The 19,130-nt window shown below is 37.6% G+C and overlaps 2 protein-coding genes and 2 pseudogenes across 2 annotated transcripts; 3 read left to right on the top strand and 1 right to left on the bottom strand.

The window, feature by feature from the left end:
- The first annotated feature begins 1,492 nt into the window (after nt 1-1,492).
- On the top strand, nt 1,493-4,074 carry LOC117619539 (putative RING-H2 finger protein ATL21B). The gene is made up of 2 exons (XM_034349520.1): nt 1,493-2,211; nt 3,666-4,074. Exons 1-2 carry the CDS (start codon nt 1,503-1,505, stop codon nt 4,064-4,066), a joined length of 1,110 nt encoding a protein of 369 aa, XP_034205411.1. The 5' UTR covers nt 1,493-1,502; the 3' UTR covers nt 4,067-4,074.
- Nucleotides 4,075-4,680: 606 nt separating this feature from the next.
- On the bottom strand, nt 4,681-6,802 carry LOC117618462 (annotated as a pseudogene).
- A 955-nt stretch (nt 6,803-7,757) lies between these two features.
- On the top strand, nt 7,758-13,250 carry LOC117618463 (annotated as a pseudogene).
- Nucleotides 13,251-14,559: 1,309 nt separating this feature from the next.
- Nucleotides 14,560-16,637, top strand: LOC117620026 (protein phosphatase 2C 51-like). Its single transcript, XM_034350115.1, has 3 exons — nt 14,560-15,409; nt 15,965-16,070; nt 16,157-16,637. The coding sequence occupies exons 1-3, from the start codon at nt 14,642-14,644 to the stop codon at nt 16,462-16,464; spliced, it is 1,182 nt and encodes a 393-aa protein (XP_034206006.1). The 5' UTR covers nt 14,560-14,641; the 3' UTR covers nt 16,465-16,637.
- The last annotated feature ends 2,493 nt before the right edge of the window (nt 16,638-19,130 follow it).

Genomic DNA, 19,130 nt, shown 5'->3' on the forward strand with positions numbered 1-19,130 from the left:
ATCAACCCCACACCACAGAAAGCGACAGGAAATGTTGACATTTTCTGTAAGAAAGGAAAAGTTTATTTGTAATGTTGACATTCAACTGCGTATTACATATCCGTTTAATAATCATTTCAATTTTATTTTTTAATTTTCAAGAGTATAGTCAACTAATTCATAATTCAGCAGGGCAGCAATCCTTCTTCGATCGGTTTATTATTAAACAATCATTCATGTTCATGATTCATCTATAAATAAATATTTATTTTTTTGTGTTTTCGTCATCATAAATTGATAATTGATAATTGATAATTGATAATTGATTATTGATTATTTGACCACCTGCATCTACAACTGACTACTTTGAACAGGTCTTACCAACCACAGGATTGCTACAGGCAGACCGTTAGCCAATGCCCAAATTTCACACAAGTGGGCCCCGTATTTTTGGACAAACAACAACCGTTGATTTTCCGAATGATCCAATCAATTTTGACATAAACCAGCAAACGGATTGTGGGGTGCCATATATGTTCATCAATGCAATTTGGCCCCTGGCTATCTCTATTCTCTACTATTATAATACTTTGAATTGAATTGCTGACCCTATCAATCTGTGCATGCCTCAAGATGACGCAAAATAGGTTGAAGATTGTTGCTTAGTGATTTGACAATCAAAGTTATGACAACTTCTCTCTCAACTCTGCATTTATGGAAGATTTACTCCCAAACTCATAACACCCTACTACTTGTTGTATTGTTATTTTTGTCGACATACAAAACATGTTTATTTATAAGATAAATTTTAGCGTTAGTCGTTTATATAGTTAAGGTGTTCGGAAAAATAAAAAATATCGATTTGCAACTGATGGGATGGCACAGTAAGTTGTGCTTGGGTGCTCCATGCAATAGCATTGAATCGTTATTCTCTCTCTTGTAGTAGTGGGAGCAAGTCAATTCCAAATGTCACATATCACAAATGGCAGCAGCCATTATCTACCAGAATATTAATATATGTTGTAAAAATCAATAATTCAAGTCTTAATTGGTTTTAAATTGAGTATAGTATTAGTATGCAAAGTTGAAATGTCAAATATCATAATCCCGGCAGCCATTATAGGCCTAACTCTCTCTCTTATCTTATCTTTAATATATGTGACAAAAAAACAACACTAGAAGTTTTTGTTTTTTGGTTTGAAATTAGAAGCCATCTTGTAATTTCCACATGAATTGACCATCCTGCAAACATTTTTGAACAGGTCTTACTAGCTAGCAAGATTGCTGCAGTGAGATAGATAATGCCCACAAATTCCACTCACAACCAATACATCTCTGCCTTTCCCTTTGATGGCTGATTGGCCTTCCATATTTATATAGTTTAGTAAACAAAAGTGAATGAAGACTTGGCCTTTATTCTATAAAGTCAAATGCAAACTCATGCCAGATGCGATATATACATTGGAATTGGAATTGGAATTGGAAGTGTAGCAATTGTGCCTGCTATTCCAAGTAGCAAAAAAATGAATATTTTCATAGCCATCTTCTCCTCCCTTCTCTTCTTCTTGTCATTCTCATACCTTGCAAGCAGCAGCAGCAGCAGCTCCTCAGAAAATTGCTTGCAGGAGGATGTTTGCTTCAAGGGCGAGCCAAACATTAAATTCCCGTTCGGGATAACAAAAAGCCAGCCACAGTCATGTACTTATCCGGGGTTTGAACTATCCTGTGACATCACCAACCAAACAATCCTCAACTTCCCATATTCCGGAGATTTCACTATCCAAGGCATAGACTATGCGGAACAACAAATATGGATCAACGATCCAAACAACTGCCTCCCACAGCGAATTCTGACGCTCAACCTCTCGGCCTCTCCATTTCACGGCTTGACAAACGAAACCTTCACGTTCTTCAATTGCTCGCTGGATTATTTGAAGTACAAACTCAACCCAATTGCTTGCCTGAGCGGTTCTACGTACACGGTTTTTGCTACCACTTCTACCAAGGTGATTGATTATTTGTCGTCTTCGCCCACATGCAATCGAACTGGTACCTTTGTTGTTCCGGTTGATGTTCCGTTGTACGACGAGGTTATGTCGTCGGACCTGACTGACCATCTCCGGCTGACGTGGGACATGCCCGGGTGCGGCAGGTGCGCGGCGCGTGATGGCCAGTGTGGGTTCAAGACCAATTCAAGTCACCAAGTTGTTTGCTCAAACCTTCCTCAACGAGGTAATATTAATATCATAACTTCAATATTACACGCTCCTAATCTCCTAATCTCATGAATAAGTAGTTGAATTCATGTTTGGTGTTTCGAGTTATAGTTTTAGTGGTGAAACATTTATTCCCAACATCTACAGTTAGAGTTGGAGTCTTTGCTTTTGTGAATCTTATGAAATTTCATGTTGAGATTGATTCACATGTTGTTTGATGGAATCATGGAACAGTAGTAAAATGATAAAAGAGTTGAATGGAAAGAATATAATGTTTGTAACTAAGCATACAAATTTCTCTGAATTGACATTTAGGTGATATTTATGTACTAATTTAATGGGACTAGTCAACAATATTAATCTGGTTTTAATTTACTAAGCAAACCAAATGCGCCCAAAGTTGATTTCTTGAGTAATTAGAGCATTTACAATCATGCTATCTATTTTTTAGTTAAAATTTAACTAAAATTGTATAAAAGTTATTTTAGGAGCTCTCTATAAAATTTTAACTCCAATCGTACTCTCTAGTTTAGGGAGTCATAAATGCTATAACCCTTTTTTAATTGGTCCATCTTTATAAATATATATATGTATATACAGTCCCCTTCTATTGAGGGATCCCTTAAATAATTTTATTTGAGAGACGCCCTTTAGGGTATCCTAAATTTTTTTTCCCAATGATCCAAACAATCTATTTTTTAGGTCTTCATTTATAGATCATCCTTACAAAAAATTAGACAAATCGGAAACCATTTCGACATCCATTTGTGTCTTACAAAATCAATGAACACGGTGCTTCAAGAAAATGCTAAATTTTTAATAACTTAATTGAATGGTCAAATGATATCGGATTCAAGTGATTTTTTGTAGAGATGATATTTGAATGAGTATCTACAAAATAGACGGTTTGGATTAGTGAAATACAATCCCGAGTGGGGCCTACAAGGGGTGTCCCTCAATGGAAGCTCTTTGTATATATATATATATATATATAATTGTTAGTATTAATTAAAAGTTTAAAATACTCATAAAATAAAGCATCATTGAATTATAAGGAGCCACTATGAGTTCTTTAACTTCTTTCTCTCTCCTTATATTTAGGAGATCGTCCTCCTATTTTAAGAGATAGATAAAGAGAATTGTTGGAGTTGTATTTTTCCAATTTTTCCCTAAAATTTGTCTAAAGAGATGGTTTAAGAAGCCCATTGTGAATGCTCTTAGAGCTTTCAGTTCTTCCTCTGTTGAAGTGCGCTCAACGCTTTCCACACTGCAATCATGTTCCATCATACACAGCTTTCGTTGTGGTTGACTTTTTTTTGGGGTCAACACACTTTACCACAGATGTCAATCATGGTTTAATCTTTCCACCAAGTACTTAATTTGGGCTTAAATATTGGTTCAACTTGCATGCACGCCATTAAACTCTGTTTTCACTTTCGAATCTAATGTAAATACGAATTACTAATTCAGGAATTCCAAGGAGCGCCCGGTATGCCATTACTGTGGGTGTTGGAGTGCCAGCAATCTTGTGCATTTTGGGGCTTTTATGTTGTGTATGTAGCAAGATCAAGTCTTTCACAAGGGGACGCAGAACTCTGCCGGAATTTAATTCCATAGTGGCTCCACAACCCACTGTCGTTATGGGCCTCGATAGGCCCAGGCTCGAGGCCTACCCGAAAATCATCCTTGGCGAAAGCCGACGACTACCAAAGCCCGACGATAACACGTGCCCGATATGCTTGTCGGAGTACCGGCCCAAGGAGACATTGAAGACCATACCCAAATGCCAACATTGCTTCCATGCTGATTGCATTGATGAATGGCTTCAAATGAATGCTACCTGCCCTATTTGTAGGAATTCTCCACCATGACACCAACCTCACAATGGATGTTTCATAGCATTTTTCTGCCAAATCTTGTGCCCTTTCTTTTTCCCCAAAATTGTACATAATTCTTTTTTTGTTTTTGTTTTTGTTTTGTGTGTCTGAATGCAAGATTAAAGTTTCTGCTTAAATTGAAGAACAAAAACCACAGTTAAAAGATGAAATAAACAAAACCCCATAAATAAATATATATATAAAGAGATTAAGAAAGTAATCAAATAAAAATAAAAGGAGCACCAACTCTTTTTAAAATTAATATTGATTGTAACTTCGTTTTTATTTATCTTTAATAATTTTCAAATATACAAAATAAAGGACGTGATTGAGGTGCCGAAGACCATAAGAAATTTTCAAGTCAACAATTATCTTTTTCCTTAACAGAGACATTAAAAACAAAGATTAGTATTTAGATGAATTCTTAATCATCAATAATTCACCAGACCTGCGTAGTCTATGGTTCGTCGTCTGTTCTGTTCCCCTTGTTTTGTATCCTTTGTAGCCTCCTTTTTTTTGACTAAAGTTTATTTACAATCATCTTATTCTAAAACTGAACAAAAAAGTTTAAAGTGTTCCAACAACATAACATATACAATAATTCTCATTTAATTCGAAGTAGAGGCAAAAGGATTGGGAGGCATGATTAACTTGTCATCTTGTTTTTCCAACATTTGAACAACAATTTTCATGGAAGGACGGTCTAGTGGGTAACATTGGATGCACCAAAGACCCACAATTGCAAGCTTCCTTGCAATTTTAACATCTCCTTCGTCCTCAATATGGATCCGTAGGTCCTCCTGATCTTGTTCTAAAAGATTATAGATCCATTTTGGGAAGTAGACTTGGCTCATACTCGATTCGTCGTCCTCTGCAACTTTAAAATTCTTTCTTCCCCCAACCATTTCAAGCAACAGCGTTCCAAAACTATAGACATCCGACTTATGGGACACATTTCCAAAGTTTCTAGAGAAGACTTCGGGCCCTTGCTGTGGTCATGGATATTGCACTTTGATCCTTAGAGTTAGAGCACAACTTGGCTAGACCAAAATCACAAACTTTTGGGGTAAAATTCTGATACAGCAAGACATTATGGGGCTTGATGTCAAAATGGAGAATTTGCTGGTCACACCCTTGGTGAAGATATTCAATTCCTTTGGCTATACCTAAAGCAATATCTTGCAACTTATCCCAACCAAGGAAATTAGAGTTATCATGTCTGCTCATATGATCTGCTGCTGCTGCTGATGATGATATGAAATTTTGCAGTGAACCATTGGGTAAGAAATCATAGACAAGAGCTCGTATAAATCCGTCGGCGCAGAAGCCAACCAAGCGGACCACATTGACATGGTGGATTCGACCCATTGTTCCAACTTCATTGATGAAATCCTCCCCTGCTTTTTCATTTGAGTTGCTCAGGATTTTCACAGCAACAAGTAATTCAGAGGAAAGCTTTCCTTTGAACACTGTTCCCTGGGCCCCTTGGCCCAACTTGTCCTTAAATTTGTTTGTCATCCTCTTAATATCAGCATAAGAGTATCTGCTTGGCTTGAGAGCTCTGTAATCATCCAGAAATCTTTCGATTCTCAGCTGGCTTTCCTTCTCTGTTTTTGTAGAGCTATAGACATAAGAGATTACAATCCCTGTTACTATAGCAACCACTGAAAGTGCACAAATACCTGCAAAAAATTAAGAGAGAAAAAATTAATTAATTAGTGTCTTAATTGTCTCCTTTAGAGCACACATCCCCCAGCCCTCTCCAAAAAATAAAAAATAAAAAAGAAGCAAAAAGCTTACACATAACTTACCTAATATCCTTAACGTTGCCCTTGGACGTTTAGGACCTGTAAAAGTTGTTTACCATCGAAACAATTAGTACTTATATATGTTGATTGATCAATCCTGAATTAGTATTATTTTTTTTTCATGTTAGCTTAGCTAGATCATATGCATACCTTTGAGCACGTAACATTGAGTTTCAGTGTGATTTTTTTGTGTGGAATAAAATTCATCCTTGAATCTACATTCCTTGCCCAAATCTTCGCAACGTCGACAATCAGGTATGAACCAGAGCAGCTTCAGAATATTGGCCTGTTTGATGGTAAACAGATCTGGAACTGATGCGTAGTCAAGCACCTTGGTACAAGACACCAGGGGCATTCTACTAATGGAACAATATCCACCAAGCAAAGCATAATAATTAGTCTGGTTATTAATGTTTCCAAGGCAAGGGCTCAGTTTCGTCAGACAATCATAAGAAGTTCCGGTCGATATATATGGTACTGATGATGGACAACTGAATAAGGTATAATTAAAGTCTTCAAATCCAAAGGGAGAAGAAGATAAATTGAGGTAAAAAATCTGCCCCAGCGGGCAACCAATTTGGTAATGTATTTCAATTTCCTGAGTTGTGTAGTTAATCTTTTTAACCAAGACATGCTGCTTATCATGATTAGCTGAGGACGATGACGGCATGATCATCATCTCGAGCACAGTTTGGTTGTCATTGGTGCATGATAGATCAAAGCCCTTGTAACCACAATGGATTGGCTGCCTGCCTTTGAGTCGGAATGGGAATCGGATGGCTGGTCCGTCGTGTTTGCATCTTGTTTCTGAGCAATCTCCAAGGCCTACTACTGCGCCGCCACCATGTACCAGAACATGATGATCTACTTCTGCTACTATGAGTATGAGCAACCAGCATAAGAAATATTTTATCAAAACCATTTCTTTCTAGTAATTATGAGGAGAAGAAAAAAACTGATAATTGCATACGGGAGTTGTCTTGTCATCTGCTATGATCATTGGATTATAAATAAAGATGTAAATTGCTTTAATAAATTATAATACGTATATACCAGTAAGATCCATGGATCAGTACATATACTACTGCTGCTTCCACGAACTTACCGATTGAAAATGGCTTCCCTGTGTTAATTAATTGTTAATCATGCATGATCACGATATGCCTGGACCTAGTTATTGTCTCATCTCATGCAGTTTTATTCCATAAATATATATATTTTTTCTTTGAAAGAGCTTATATTAAATTGGCCATGGCAGGCTCCCCACTACCATTCCCTCACCAATATGTCTAACCGAAGTCTCCATCTCCTGCTCCTCGTCCTCCTTCTTCCTCTATTAATTCATTCACAAACGAATTCTGATTGCACCCTTTCTTATGGTAATATCAACATAAGCTCTCCATTTCGAATAAAAGGAGATCCTCCACACCGTGGCAACCAAACGTATGAGCTATCTTGTGAGACAAATACTACTAGTACATGTATGACAATATTACAACAACTTCACCATCCGACTTGTGGATGCTGGTGTTGTTGATCAGAAGAAGAAGAAGAAAGACAACAAATACTACTTCTCCAACCCAAATCACTCTTTAACCAGCTTCAACTTTAGTTATGGAGATCCTTATACCACTTTAGAAGGTAACTACTACAATGGTTACAACCGACAAGAAGGTGAAGAATTCATAGTGCCTATAGTTTCTCTCAACTGTGCAAAACCAATGAACTTTTCTGGTTTTGTTGAAACAGCTCCATGCTCCTCTTCTTCCAATATTTCCAATGCTAGTAATTTAATAAGCATGTATTCTTATTTCATGGTTGGCTTGAATGGCTTCATAAGTTCATTGGCTCTTGGGGAGACCTGCAAAATAACACAAATGGTTATGGCCTCAACTTCAAGATCAGATTCAGACGACTATTTGAGCTCATGTGAAGCCATATATAATCTAATTGAGCAATATGTGTGGGTGACATCAACGACTGCTTGGGGCGGCATGGGAGACATCCAGGTACACCTATTCTATTTTCTTTCTGACAAACAAATAAATAGAAGGAGCCTGCAGTAAGATCAATCAACTTTTCTTTTTCTTCTATTCAATATGCTAATATTGTTGTTTGTACTCTTTTGCAATGATGTAGAAGTTTGGTACAAGAAGGTCATACTGTCCATACTCTTTAAATTAGGTAACTTTTCATATAAGCCGATTTTGAAATATTCGATTTTACAAACATGACCATATGGCCAAACAGGACTTTACCAAGCAGCAAAGTTTTTATTTGGCTATCCCTGTCTAGCTGCGTTACTGATATATAAATGGCGAAGGAGACACTTGTCCATGTACGACAATATAGAAGAGTTTCTGCAGAGCAATTATAATCTCATGCCAGTGAGGTATTCTTACTCGGACATTAAAAAAAAAGGCCAGAAGTTTCAAGGACAAATTGGGTGAAGGAGGCTATGGCACTGTATACTAGGCAAAACTCTGTAGCGGTCATTTTGTAGCCGTCAAGATGTTGGGTAAGTCCAAAGCCAATGGCCAAGAATTTATCAACGAAGTTGCTACAATCGGAAGAATTCACCATGTTAACGTGGTACAACTTATTGGCTTTTCTGTTGACGGTTCAAAACGTGCTCTTATATATGATTTCATGCCCAACGGATTATTTGAAAAATACATATTTTCTCAATCAGGATCAGGAGTACTTATCTCCTTAAGTTATGAGAAAATATTTCAAATAGCGCTCGGAGTGGCTCGTGGTATTGAATATCTCCATCGAGGATGTGACATGCAAATTTTGCACTTTGACATCAAGCCTCATAACATTCTTCTGGATGAGAATTTTACTCCCAAAGTTTCTGATTTTGGGTTAGCAAGGCTATGCCCATTAGACAATAGCATTGTGTCTTTGACTACAGCAAGAGGAACCATAGGATACATAGCTCCCGAGTTATTCTATAAAAACATTGGAGGTGTTTCATACAAGGCCGATGTATATAGTTTTGGAATGTTATTAATGGAAACAGCTGGAAGAAGGAAGAATTTAAATGCAAGCATAGAGCATTCGAGTCAAATCTACTTTCCGACGTGGGTTTATGACCAATTGAGTGAAGGAAATGACATAAACATGGGAGACGCCACTGAGGAGGAAAATAAAATCATGAGGAAGATGATCATAGTGGCATTATGGTGCATACAAATGAAGCCTAGCGAATGTCCTTCAATGGATAAAGTGGTAGAGATGCTTGAAGGAGAAATCGAGAGCCTCCAAATGCCTCCAAAACCCTTCTTAGAGTAACTCCACCTATTTGCCCTTAGCCATGGCAAGGGTGGAGCTAGGGCAACCACTATTCACTTGAATAGTAGTTGCCCTTGCAAATAGTATTTTGTGTTTCCACCCATTGCCATGGCTAAGGGCAATTACTATTCATTTTTTTTGTTTTTTCCCCCTATTTTTTAATGAAAATAATTAATTTGGGTAATATTTTCAGATAAGATTTCCGGGTTCCTACGTGTCAACTATTCATAATCAGATAAGATTTTTGGATTCAAATTTCGGATGAATTTCAAAATTCAAATTTCAGATAAATTTTTGGGTTCAAAATTCAAATTTCAGATAAATTTGGGTTCAAATTTCGGATGAATTTCAAAATTCAAAATTCATACAAATTAGTGTTCAAATTTCGGATGAATTTCAAATTTCAGATACGATTTTCATCCAATAAAATCAAGCCACGTGGCATGTCTATCTTGTCAAAATTTTCTATAAAAGCAGAGGCTCAGCTCATACCTCTCACACCACATCTTTCTATATTTTCATTTCTCAGAGTTTAGAATTCATACTTCATTCATTCTCAATGGAAGAATTTAAGAGATGCTTGGAGAGGCAAGAGCGAGAAACAAATGAGAGAAACAGTGGAGCAGATGAAATTAATGAGTTGCAGAGACAAGTCGATGAACAAGTTCTCATAGCAGTGGCTTTGCAAGATGAAGAGAACCAAGGTCGCCGTCGTAGTTCACAAGTCGGCCGCCGCCGGAATGTGGAAAGACATAGGCATTCTCGGAGTAAGAATCTTTTGGAATATTATTTTATCCCAACTTCTTTGTACTCTGATGTTGATTTTCGAAGGCGATTTAGAATGCAACCTCATTTGTTCAATAAAGTCATGCATGATATTTGCAATTATGATGCATACTTTGTTCAAAAGTGTGATGCTGCTGGGGTTTTAGGGCTTCTTCCGGAGCAAAAGCTTACAGCTGTTATACGAATGTTGGCGTATGGAGCATCTACTGATCAGGTGGATGAAATTTCCCAGATGGGGAAGTCCACTATGTTGGAGGCTTTGGTAAGATTTTGTCAAGCAGTTGAAACTCTATACACTATGGACTACCTGCGTAGACCTACTCCCAGGGACCTCCAACAGCTTCTACAAAAAGCCGAAGCTCGAGGATTTCCAGGAATGATTGGTAGCATCGACTGCATGCACTGGCAATGGAAGAATTGCCCAACTGCCTGGCAAGGTGATTACGGAAATAGAAAAGGCAAAAAAAGTATCATCCTTGAAGCCGTTGCTGGCTTCGACACATGTGTTTGGCATGCCGTCTTTGGAGTTGCAGGATCCTAAAATGACCTCAAGATGCTGGGTCAATCCCCGGTCTTCAACGATGTATTGAGAGGCCAGGGCCCCAATATCACCTATCAAGTTAACAATACAGTGTACCAGACGGGGTATTATCTAGCTGACAGCATCTACCCGAGGTGGACCACTTTTGTCAAATCCATTCCGAATCCCCGATCCCAGAAGCAAAAATTATTTGCTACCTATCAAGATGGATACAGGAAAGATGTCGAAATGTGTTTTGGCATCCTTCAAGCTCGGTGGTTGATTATTTGAGGTGCGGCCCGTATGTTTGATGAGGAGATCCTCAGAAGCATTATGATGACTTGCATCATCCTCCATAATATGATTGTGGAGGATGAGTACGATTATGATGCTTTAGAGGTCTACGAACCGGATCCAATTAACACGGCCTTATCACGGATTTATGAAAGGCCCATGGGGCCAAGTGGAGAACCTTTTGAGCCGGAACCGTTAGTGAGGGATGATCATTTGATGACCCGAATGATAGATCGATATACAGAGATGCAATCTTCGTAAATTCATGAAATGTGTCAAGTTCACTTAATGGAGCATCTATGGGCGGTGAAAGGCAATGAAGATGAATGATGGAGCATAGATGCTTTGGTTATGTTTTATTTAGTTATGGTTAGGTTGTGTTGTATTTTTATTTATTATGGTTTAGTTGTGGTTGGTTATTATTATTGTGCCTTGTTTGTACTTTATTTTTATTTTTATTATGTTTTGTTTGAAGTATGGAATAGGTTGAATAAAAAGGTAATTTATTGAATGCTTTGTTTATTAAATAACGAAATGTAATACAAGTCATTACGAATTACTACTACTAAAATAAAATACATGAATTATAATAACTTTAATAGAAAACATGAAAAATACAAATACATAAAAGGTATGCTAACTAATTTAATGGTTTCCATCATTTAACCAATCCGTGTTGCTAGGCCCATCATCCCCGAAAAAGTCTTCTTCTCATAACATCCCTTCGTTCTAGCTTCCAAAATTGTTTTGTTTCAGGGGACATATGACTTGTATCCATCGACATGGTTTCCCGATCCGTCTTGTCCATATCTTTTTTGCTAAATACTCCCTTTCTCGTGCATACTCAGCTTGAAGGGCCAACTCGTTATCTTGGCGTTTTTGCTCCATTTCTATTTTTATGCCGTTTTGCCTTGCAATTTCCTCCAAAAATTGTGAATTATGATTGCTTGAATTACCCGCTTTCTTTGCTTTCGCGGCCTTTCGGCCAATGGGCCTCGGCTCCTTTTCGATGGATGAGTCTTGACTCATAGGAGAATCGAGAGGTGAATCTGATGTCATTGAATCACGGAGTGACGTCTCGTTTAACACAACGGCGGGACCCGTCGGAATAATTATGAAGCGTTTGCAATATTTCACCACCTCCCAACATTCATGATGGTTGAAACTTTTTTTGCCATCCCCGGTTGCACCGAACCACATTTATGCTTGAATCATCTATTTAACAAAAAAATGGAAATGCAATAAATATTTAAAATATATTGGATATGCAAGTAACAAAAATAATAATAATGGAAATGCAATTAACCTTACAAATAAATTAGAAGTGCAAGAAAATTAAGAAACAAGTGGAAATGCAAGAAATATTAACAACATATTGAAAATGCAAGAAATATTAACAAAATATTGAAAATACAAGAAATATGAACAAAATATTTAAATTGCAAGAAATATTAACAAAATATTGAAAATGCAAGCAATATTAACAAAATATATATATTAGGAGATTAAACTTAATAAAACAAAAATTATAAAATACTTACCTCGTTAGTACGATTTTCCCCGCTTCTATAGTTGTCCATCGCTTTTGCTAGGGCAGCTCTCCATTTTCCCAACTCTTTATTGAGAATTTTTCACCTACTGGATAATGTCATCTCCGTACGAGTAGACCCCGGAATTTTTTCACAAAATTCGGCATGAATTTTTTTTCCACATATGAAAAAATTTCATCTCATTGCCGGACACGGGACAATGACAAATTTGGAGCCAAGCCTCACACAAGGAAACATCTTCCATGGTGCTCCAAGCCCCTCCGGTTTTGATAGAAGAAGCTATAAAAATATGAAATCAAAATACTAGATGAAAAAGAGGAAAATGTTGATTAAAGAGTGAATAATAGTAGAAGTATAATGAAATGTATGAGGATTGGTGTGAAAGTGAAGGGTATTAATAGATATTTATAGAAGAAAAAAAATCTGAATTTTTTAGAATTTTTAAAAAAAATTTACGATTTTTTTTTTCATATTTTTATTGCCCAAAAAAGCCTCAGCCATAGGATGGATTCGGAGATGCTGATCGGAGGGCTGGGGAGGCTACACGTGGCAACTTTCCATTGGAGCTGACGTCAGCGCGCGCTGGTTCAAAAAATTTTTACCATTGGAGCGTGCATTGCACGCGCCAACGGTAAAAAAATTTGAAACGCGCTAGCTGACGTCAGCGACCGCGGGCTGGAGCTCGGGCTCGTCTCGCCTTCGGGCTGGCCCGAGTTGGTAGGTCCCACACCCCCCCGGGCTTGGGCTAGGCGGTGGAATGAAATTTTATTTTATTTTTTCCCCTCGCCTCGGGCTGGGCCCTTCTGCTGGAATGGCTCTTATATCCACAAGAAACTTCATTAGAGAATGATGGGGAGGGCACTTCAAGTAATGCACCTGCATCAGAATCTACAGCAATCAATTTGATTGCAGGTGCAAATTGATAATTGAGTGAGTGTATGTCAAGGCAAGGGCAACTAGTTTGTTTTCTTATTTTCTTTCATAAGATTAGAATGAGGTTTCTCTTTCTAAAACATGGACTTGTTTTGATCCGAATTCCACAGCCCAAAAGCCCAAAATAGATGGGCCTAGGGTTACATTTGTTTTACATGCATCCGCCCATCTATAATTGTCAAGACAAAATCGAGAGCAAAGTCGATCGATTCGTCACTAGATTGTGATTCCTTGAAAAGGACACAAGCACTCATTCATCATGGCCAATTTTTGTCATCAAAGCTGCCCTTCCGTGAAAAGGACACGTGATTGATGAATGCATGATTTTTTTTTGCTAACAATTATTGATAGCGATTAACTACCACAAACCAAAATATAAGGAATTATATATGGAATCATTCTAACAATGACAATTTATATAAAAATCTTTAAAGAACTTATTTGGAGAAAATAGTCATCAACTAGCTACTTATTATTTTCTCATTACTTGTTTGTGTGTTATAATTCTTTTCACTTGAAAATATAGCATGAAGTTTTTATAAAGTATTGAACTTCAAAGACTTTTTTATAAAATATCATATAAAAATGGGTCTATTTGTAAAAAGTTATTTAATTTATTAAATGTGAAAAAGATATTTGCTTACAACTTCTATCTTAAAACATTGCCCTACTTCATTAAACAACACAACAATTATTTGGTGACCATTCGACCAAAAAAAAAAGATTTAAATTATTTGGCGACCACCATGCTTTTGATTTTCACGATCAGCGATCTAGCCGTATAGATGTGCCCATGTGTTGTGTTCCCCCCGCAAAGATAAGATATTTTTTTCTTCTAACCGTTCTACACGGGAATTAATAATAGTTTTTATCCCTTACTAAATATTTAACTCTCCAAGCCCGACACGATAATCGGCAACAACACAAGGTACGAGGTCCAACTCCGACACGTGTCGCCACATTTTTCACAAGTCAACATTCTTGTCAGAGAACCGAAACATACTGTGGAAAAGTAAAAGAGCGATTCACCACCGCATTGCCTGACGAACCGCCACGTACTCATTTCTAGAGGAGACCGCAAGTGAGCCCCCACCTGCACAAAAATCTTCCACCAATCCGAATCAATACCCAAACATACTTCGCTCCACGTGTCCGGGACCGCATCTTCACCGTCCACGTCTCTCTCTATCAAAATCCAAGTCAGTGGTCTCTGTAACCACGTCTGGCGCGCATCCAACGGCCAAAAACATTTCAACGGCTGAGATGCGAAGCTTGCTTACGTCTCCTTCATTACTAGAAGGTCGCTTGTCGCTCAGCTTTTCGGTGCATATCTGAGGCAGAGAGGCTGGAGGGAGATTGAAGAAGAATAAGCCTTCACTTGATGTTAGAGTCGGGCGGCGAGATGAGACAACAGAGCTTCGTCATCGAAACTAAGAATGGCAGCAGAAAGCGACTCAAAGTACGGCGACTGAAGTACACGTGTCAAACGAAGGTCGAGGTGGAGATCACCGGCGGCCACAAGGAATATGTCTCTTCGGAGTTGAAGAGAGAAGAGAAAGATGTTGGTGTTCCGGTTAAGGTTTTGTCTGTGTCATTTTCGTCTACAGAAAACGACATCGTCTTGTCAAGTAGTTCCGGTTCCGGATCAGAGGAGAGACGGAAAACGAGTGGTGGTGAGAGTTTGGAAAGGTTGGGAAGGGGTACGTACGGCGTCGTTTCGGTGCAGGGGAGGAGGAAGGTGATGGAAGATGCAGTAAGAGCGGAGGTAGGGTTTGCGGTGAACGGATCACGTGGGAAGTTTGACTTCTTTGGGGTGTATGACGGGCACGGTGGGGCTGTCGTGGCGAGGGCTTGCAGAGATAGGATGCATGAGGTGGTGGCGGAGGCAGTGGAACTGGAACGGATTAATAATAGTAGTAATAATAATAATAAGAAAGATCCGGTGGATTGGGATTGGGAGAGGGTGATGGAGGGGTGTTTTGGTAAAATGGATGAGGAGGTGAGCGGGATTGCGGCGGCCAGGACGGTTGGGGCTACGGCGGTGGTGGCGGTGGTGACGGAGGATCAGGTGGTGGTGGGCAATTGCGGTGATTGTAGGGCTGTTTTGTCGAGAGGTGGTGTTGCCTTGGCCTTGTCTAGTGACCATAAGGTAACCGTTACTCCTTCCGTCGCTTTGTAGTTTAATTTCTATCTTTGTAATTTGTTCTTTTTGACAAAAGTAATTTGTTCATATTAATATATAATTAAAGTAGTTAAAATTTATTGAATCTTCATTAACGCATGAACGGAATTTATACCTAACGTAATGTCTCTTACCACGATATGATTCTGCAGCTCATCTCAATTGATTTGAAGTTTTTAATTACAAATTAAGCTAGCTGGTTGTTGAAGGGAAATATTAATTGTATATTGACACACACAGAAATTCATGAGGAAAATAGAGAAAATATTGTGTATGGTTAAATTGAATTTTATTCCTATATACATAAAGACATTTGAGGCCAAAAGATATATGTTGAAGAAAATTTTAAAAGGACAAGTGTTTGTCTCCCTATCTGAAGCCATTTGGCTCTCGTATGTGGCAATGCAGCTAGCTAGCTAGCAAGAATATACTTGAGGAGTGTCATATATATATATATATATATAGATGAGCGCGCAAGAGGATTAACTTTGTTATACTAATCAGTATATAATATATGTATAGCCTGACAGAGTGGATGAGTTGAAGAGAATTGAAGCTGCGGGTGGAAAAGTCATCAATTGGAATGGAAACCGTGTTCTCGGGGTGCTTGCCACTTCCAGATCCATTGGTAATTATATATATTAATTTGGGTACGTATTTGAAATTAATTTGTAACCTTTCACTGATTTAGTGATATATGTTGAAATGGTGCAGGTGACAAATACATGAGGCCATATGTGATATCAAAACCAGAGGTGACGGTGACGAAACGAACTGAGGAGGATGAATTCCTCATCCTTGCCAGTGATGGGCTGTGGGATGTTATATCGAACGAGATGGCGTGTAGGGTTGTGAACAAGTGCCTTGATGGAAGAATAAGGAGAATTTCCACACATGGGGAGGATCATGTCCAAAGTCACACTGCGTCTGAGGCAGCAGCTGTCTTGGCTGATCTAGCTATGGCTCGGGGAAGCAAAGATAACATCAGTGTGATTGTTGTCGCCCTATCAAAAACGAGCTAGCGCTACTTTTTTTATTTTATAGTAAATAGAGGCTATATGTATATACTTCATAAGCTCATATTCTTTACCCCTTTATTATTCGTTTTAATTGGAAATGTGAGCGCTTTTTCCTGTGTGTGGACCTATATATATGCTTCATTATTTTCGATGGAATGTATAATATCTTCGAAGTACTTACTCTTTTTTTTTTTTTGGTAGTTCTACTTATTTCTTGATTGACTAGCAACCAACCTTATATTATATAATTTTAAAATTAAAAAAAATGAAAAGAAAGAAGAGAAGGCCTAACCGGCAGAAAAACTTGTATCATATAGAAATAGAATTGTTTTGCTATTCTTGATTAATAACACTATGTCAAGTGGAACAATTATTATAAGTGACATAGCGTGATTTATTGGAGATAGTAAAATAGTAATATCCTCGTTACACCTGAGTGTTTATGTTAGGACATTATTGAATTTGAGAAACCAAATGTAGTTTTTCTATTCAGGAGATCAGTTCCCCTGTTGCTTTTGTTAAAGTAGAGAGATGAATTTTGCATTTTTCTTAAAAACAATGGGCCGGCCCGAAGGCAACACAGATGCATTTCGAGATTAGGGAATAATATTATGATTTCCTTCTTTTATGTTATGAACTTATGATAAGCTAGCTTTATAACATTAATACTGTTTTTGTTTTTGTTTTTTCATGAGCAAAAAGTTTAGGAGGGGATTGGTTATTCTCACCGCCAGCAGGACATTTCCACAACCTCGAGTTGAAAGAACTTACGTGTGGCACTCAAGTGCCTGCCACCACTATGAATTTTTATGTAGAAAAAATTACAAATCGTGCATCAATGTGGACTGCTAACAATAAGACTCAAACACTAATAAAACTAAACAAAATACATGAATCTTACCAATTGAATCAACCCTCATTGACTTATAACATTAATACTTGAACATACTTATTATATTGATTGAGAACAAGTGCCAAACAACCCTTTTGTATTCTACATGCATGCATGATGCATCGCATCTCCATCACATTTCAGTACTTTGTTTAAATAAAAATAATATTCTTCAATCCTTTAAATATTGTGCCACGTGTTATTTGAATACTTTTCCCTTGTTATCTCTGTTTCAACAAGTAGTTATATATGCGGATTAATTGGATTTCCCCGCATCATTATCTAATAAAATTCCCGATTCTATTAAGATTTGTCACATCACAAATTAAAATAAACAGAAATCTAGAAAAAGCATATATGTTGGAATAACTTTGTAACTTTCTAAAGGTTGAAGCAAACTAAAGTCTTTGAGTCTGTAATTGATACTAGGACACGCGTCGTGAAACTGTGACTAGCCATTGTTATTATTTTCAACGTTTGGTGACGTAGTTTGCCAAATTGCCAAGACAGCTTTTATCATTCGGTGGTTTGCTAGGGCTTTTTCTTAAGACACGTGTTCATGTGTTTGCTCTGCCAATGAAAAGCAATTAAGTTGGTAATTGGTCGTGTCTTATAATTGAAGCTATGCTCTAATACATTTGATGGATGGCGTAACCTAACAAACCAAATTGTGCTTTCTGAATGGATACAAATCCAAAAAGGCGAGGGCAATTTTCAAAAAGAAAAACGTGTAACTAACTTGGAATTGATCCGTGAAAGAGACCACTGAACATTTGACATCCAAACGTTGGGTTTCAAATCAAGAGCTATCAACAATCACAAACCACATGGCAAAATAAATACTAGTAGGAGCATAAAAATAACCAACAACCGCACCCGCTGTGAAAGGGGGTTCCGAGTTAAAGCATTGTTCGAGGACTCAAGCACTGCTCCACAATTTGTACATATGTATGAAAGTGATGTTTTTCTTGGCGAAAACAATGGTGTCCGTCCGGTACAATTGATGGAAACTCAATTGTAAAAAATGGGGCCACGAAATTGATGATCATCAAAGTCATGAAAATGAAGCCTTATATATATATATATATATATAGAAGCGAACAGCCAAAAGGTGACCCAAGCATGTGCATGAATAAAAGCTAGAATCCTGACTGCCGACACATAAATGTGATCACAGTTATAGATTGATTGATGTAGACGAAACATATTTAGTTTAGTTTGAAGTTTCTCTCCCTTGCATTGCATTGCAGAGATGCAAAAATATGCAAATTTACTTGACATATAGCTTGCATTGCAGGTAAATATATATACATATCGGGTTTGTACTTTTAGAAATCCTTTTACCTAAAGAAGAGTGGATCATCAAAGATTTTTCTTGTTACCCAAAATACACACACGATCGGTGAACTTGTGGCTCAGCTGAGCTCTCGTGGTGTCAATTGGGAAAAACAAAACAAAACTGTACAACCAACTATAAAAGAGCAAAGGATTCATAGATGATATGATACCATGTCACCACCATCTTTTACCCTACAAAGTATAGTTTCATGATTATCATAAAAACGTGTGTGGTATGGGGAAGATAAAGTTGACACGTGATGATGTCATTTTCCCGAAAAAAAGAGCATAAAGTTGGCTTGAACATGTAACACACCATATTAATGATTTAATGTAGAAAAATTCCAACCAAAAGGAGGGGTGATCCCAAAAAGTTCAAAATTTGAAATCATTATCTAATTTCGACCTATTTTTCCTCGTTTTCAATGATTAAGTTGAA

This window comes from Prunus dulcis, chromosome 2 (genome assembly GCF_902201215.1).
Source record: "Prunus dulcis chromosome 2, ALMONDv2, whole genome shotgun sequence".
NCBI lineage: Eukaryota > Viridiplantae > Streptophyta > Magnoliopsida > Rosales > Rosaceae > Prunus > Prunus dulcis.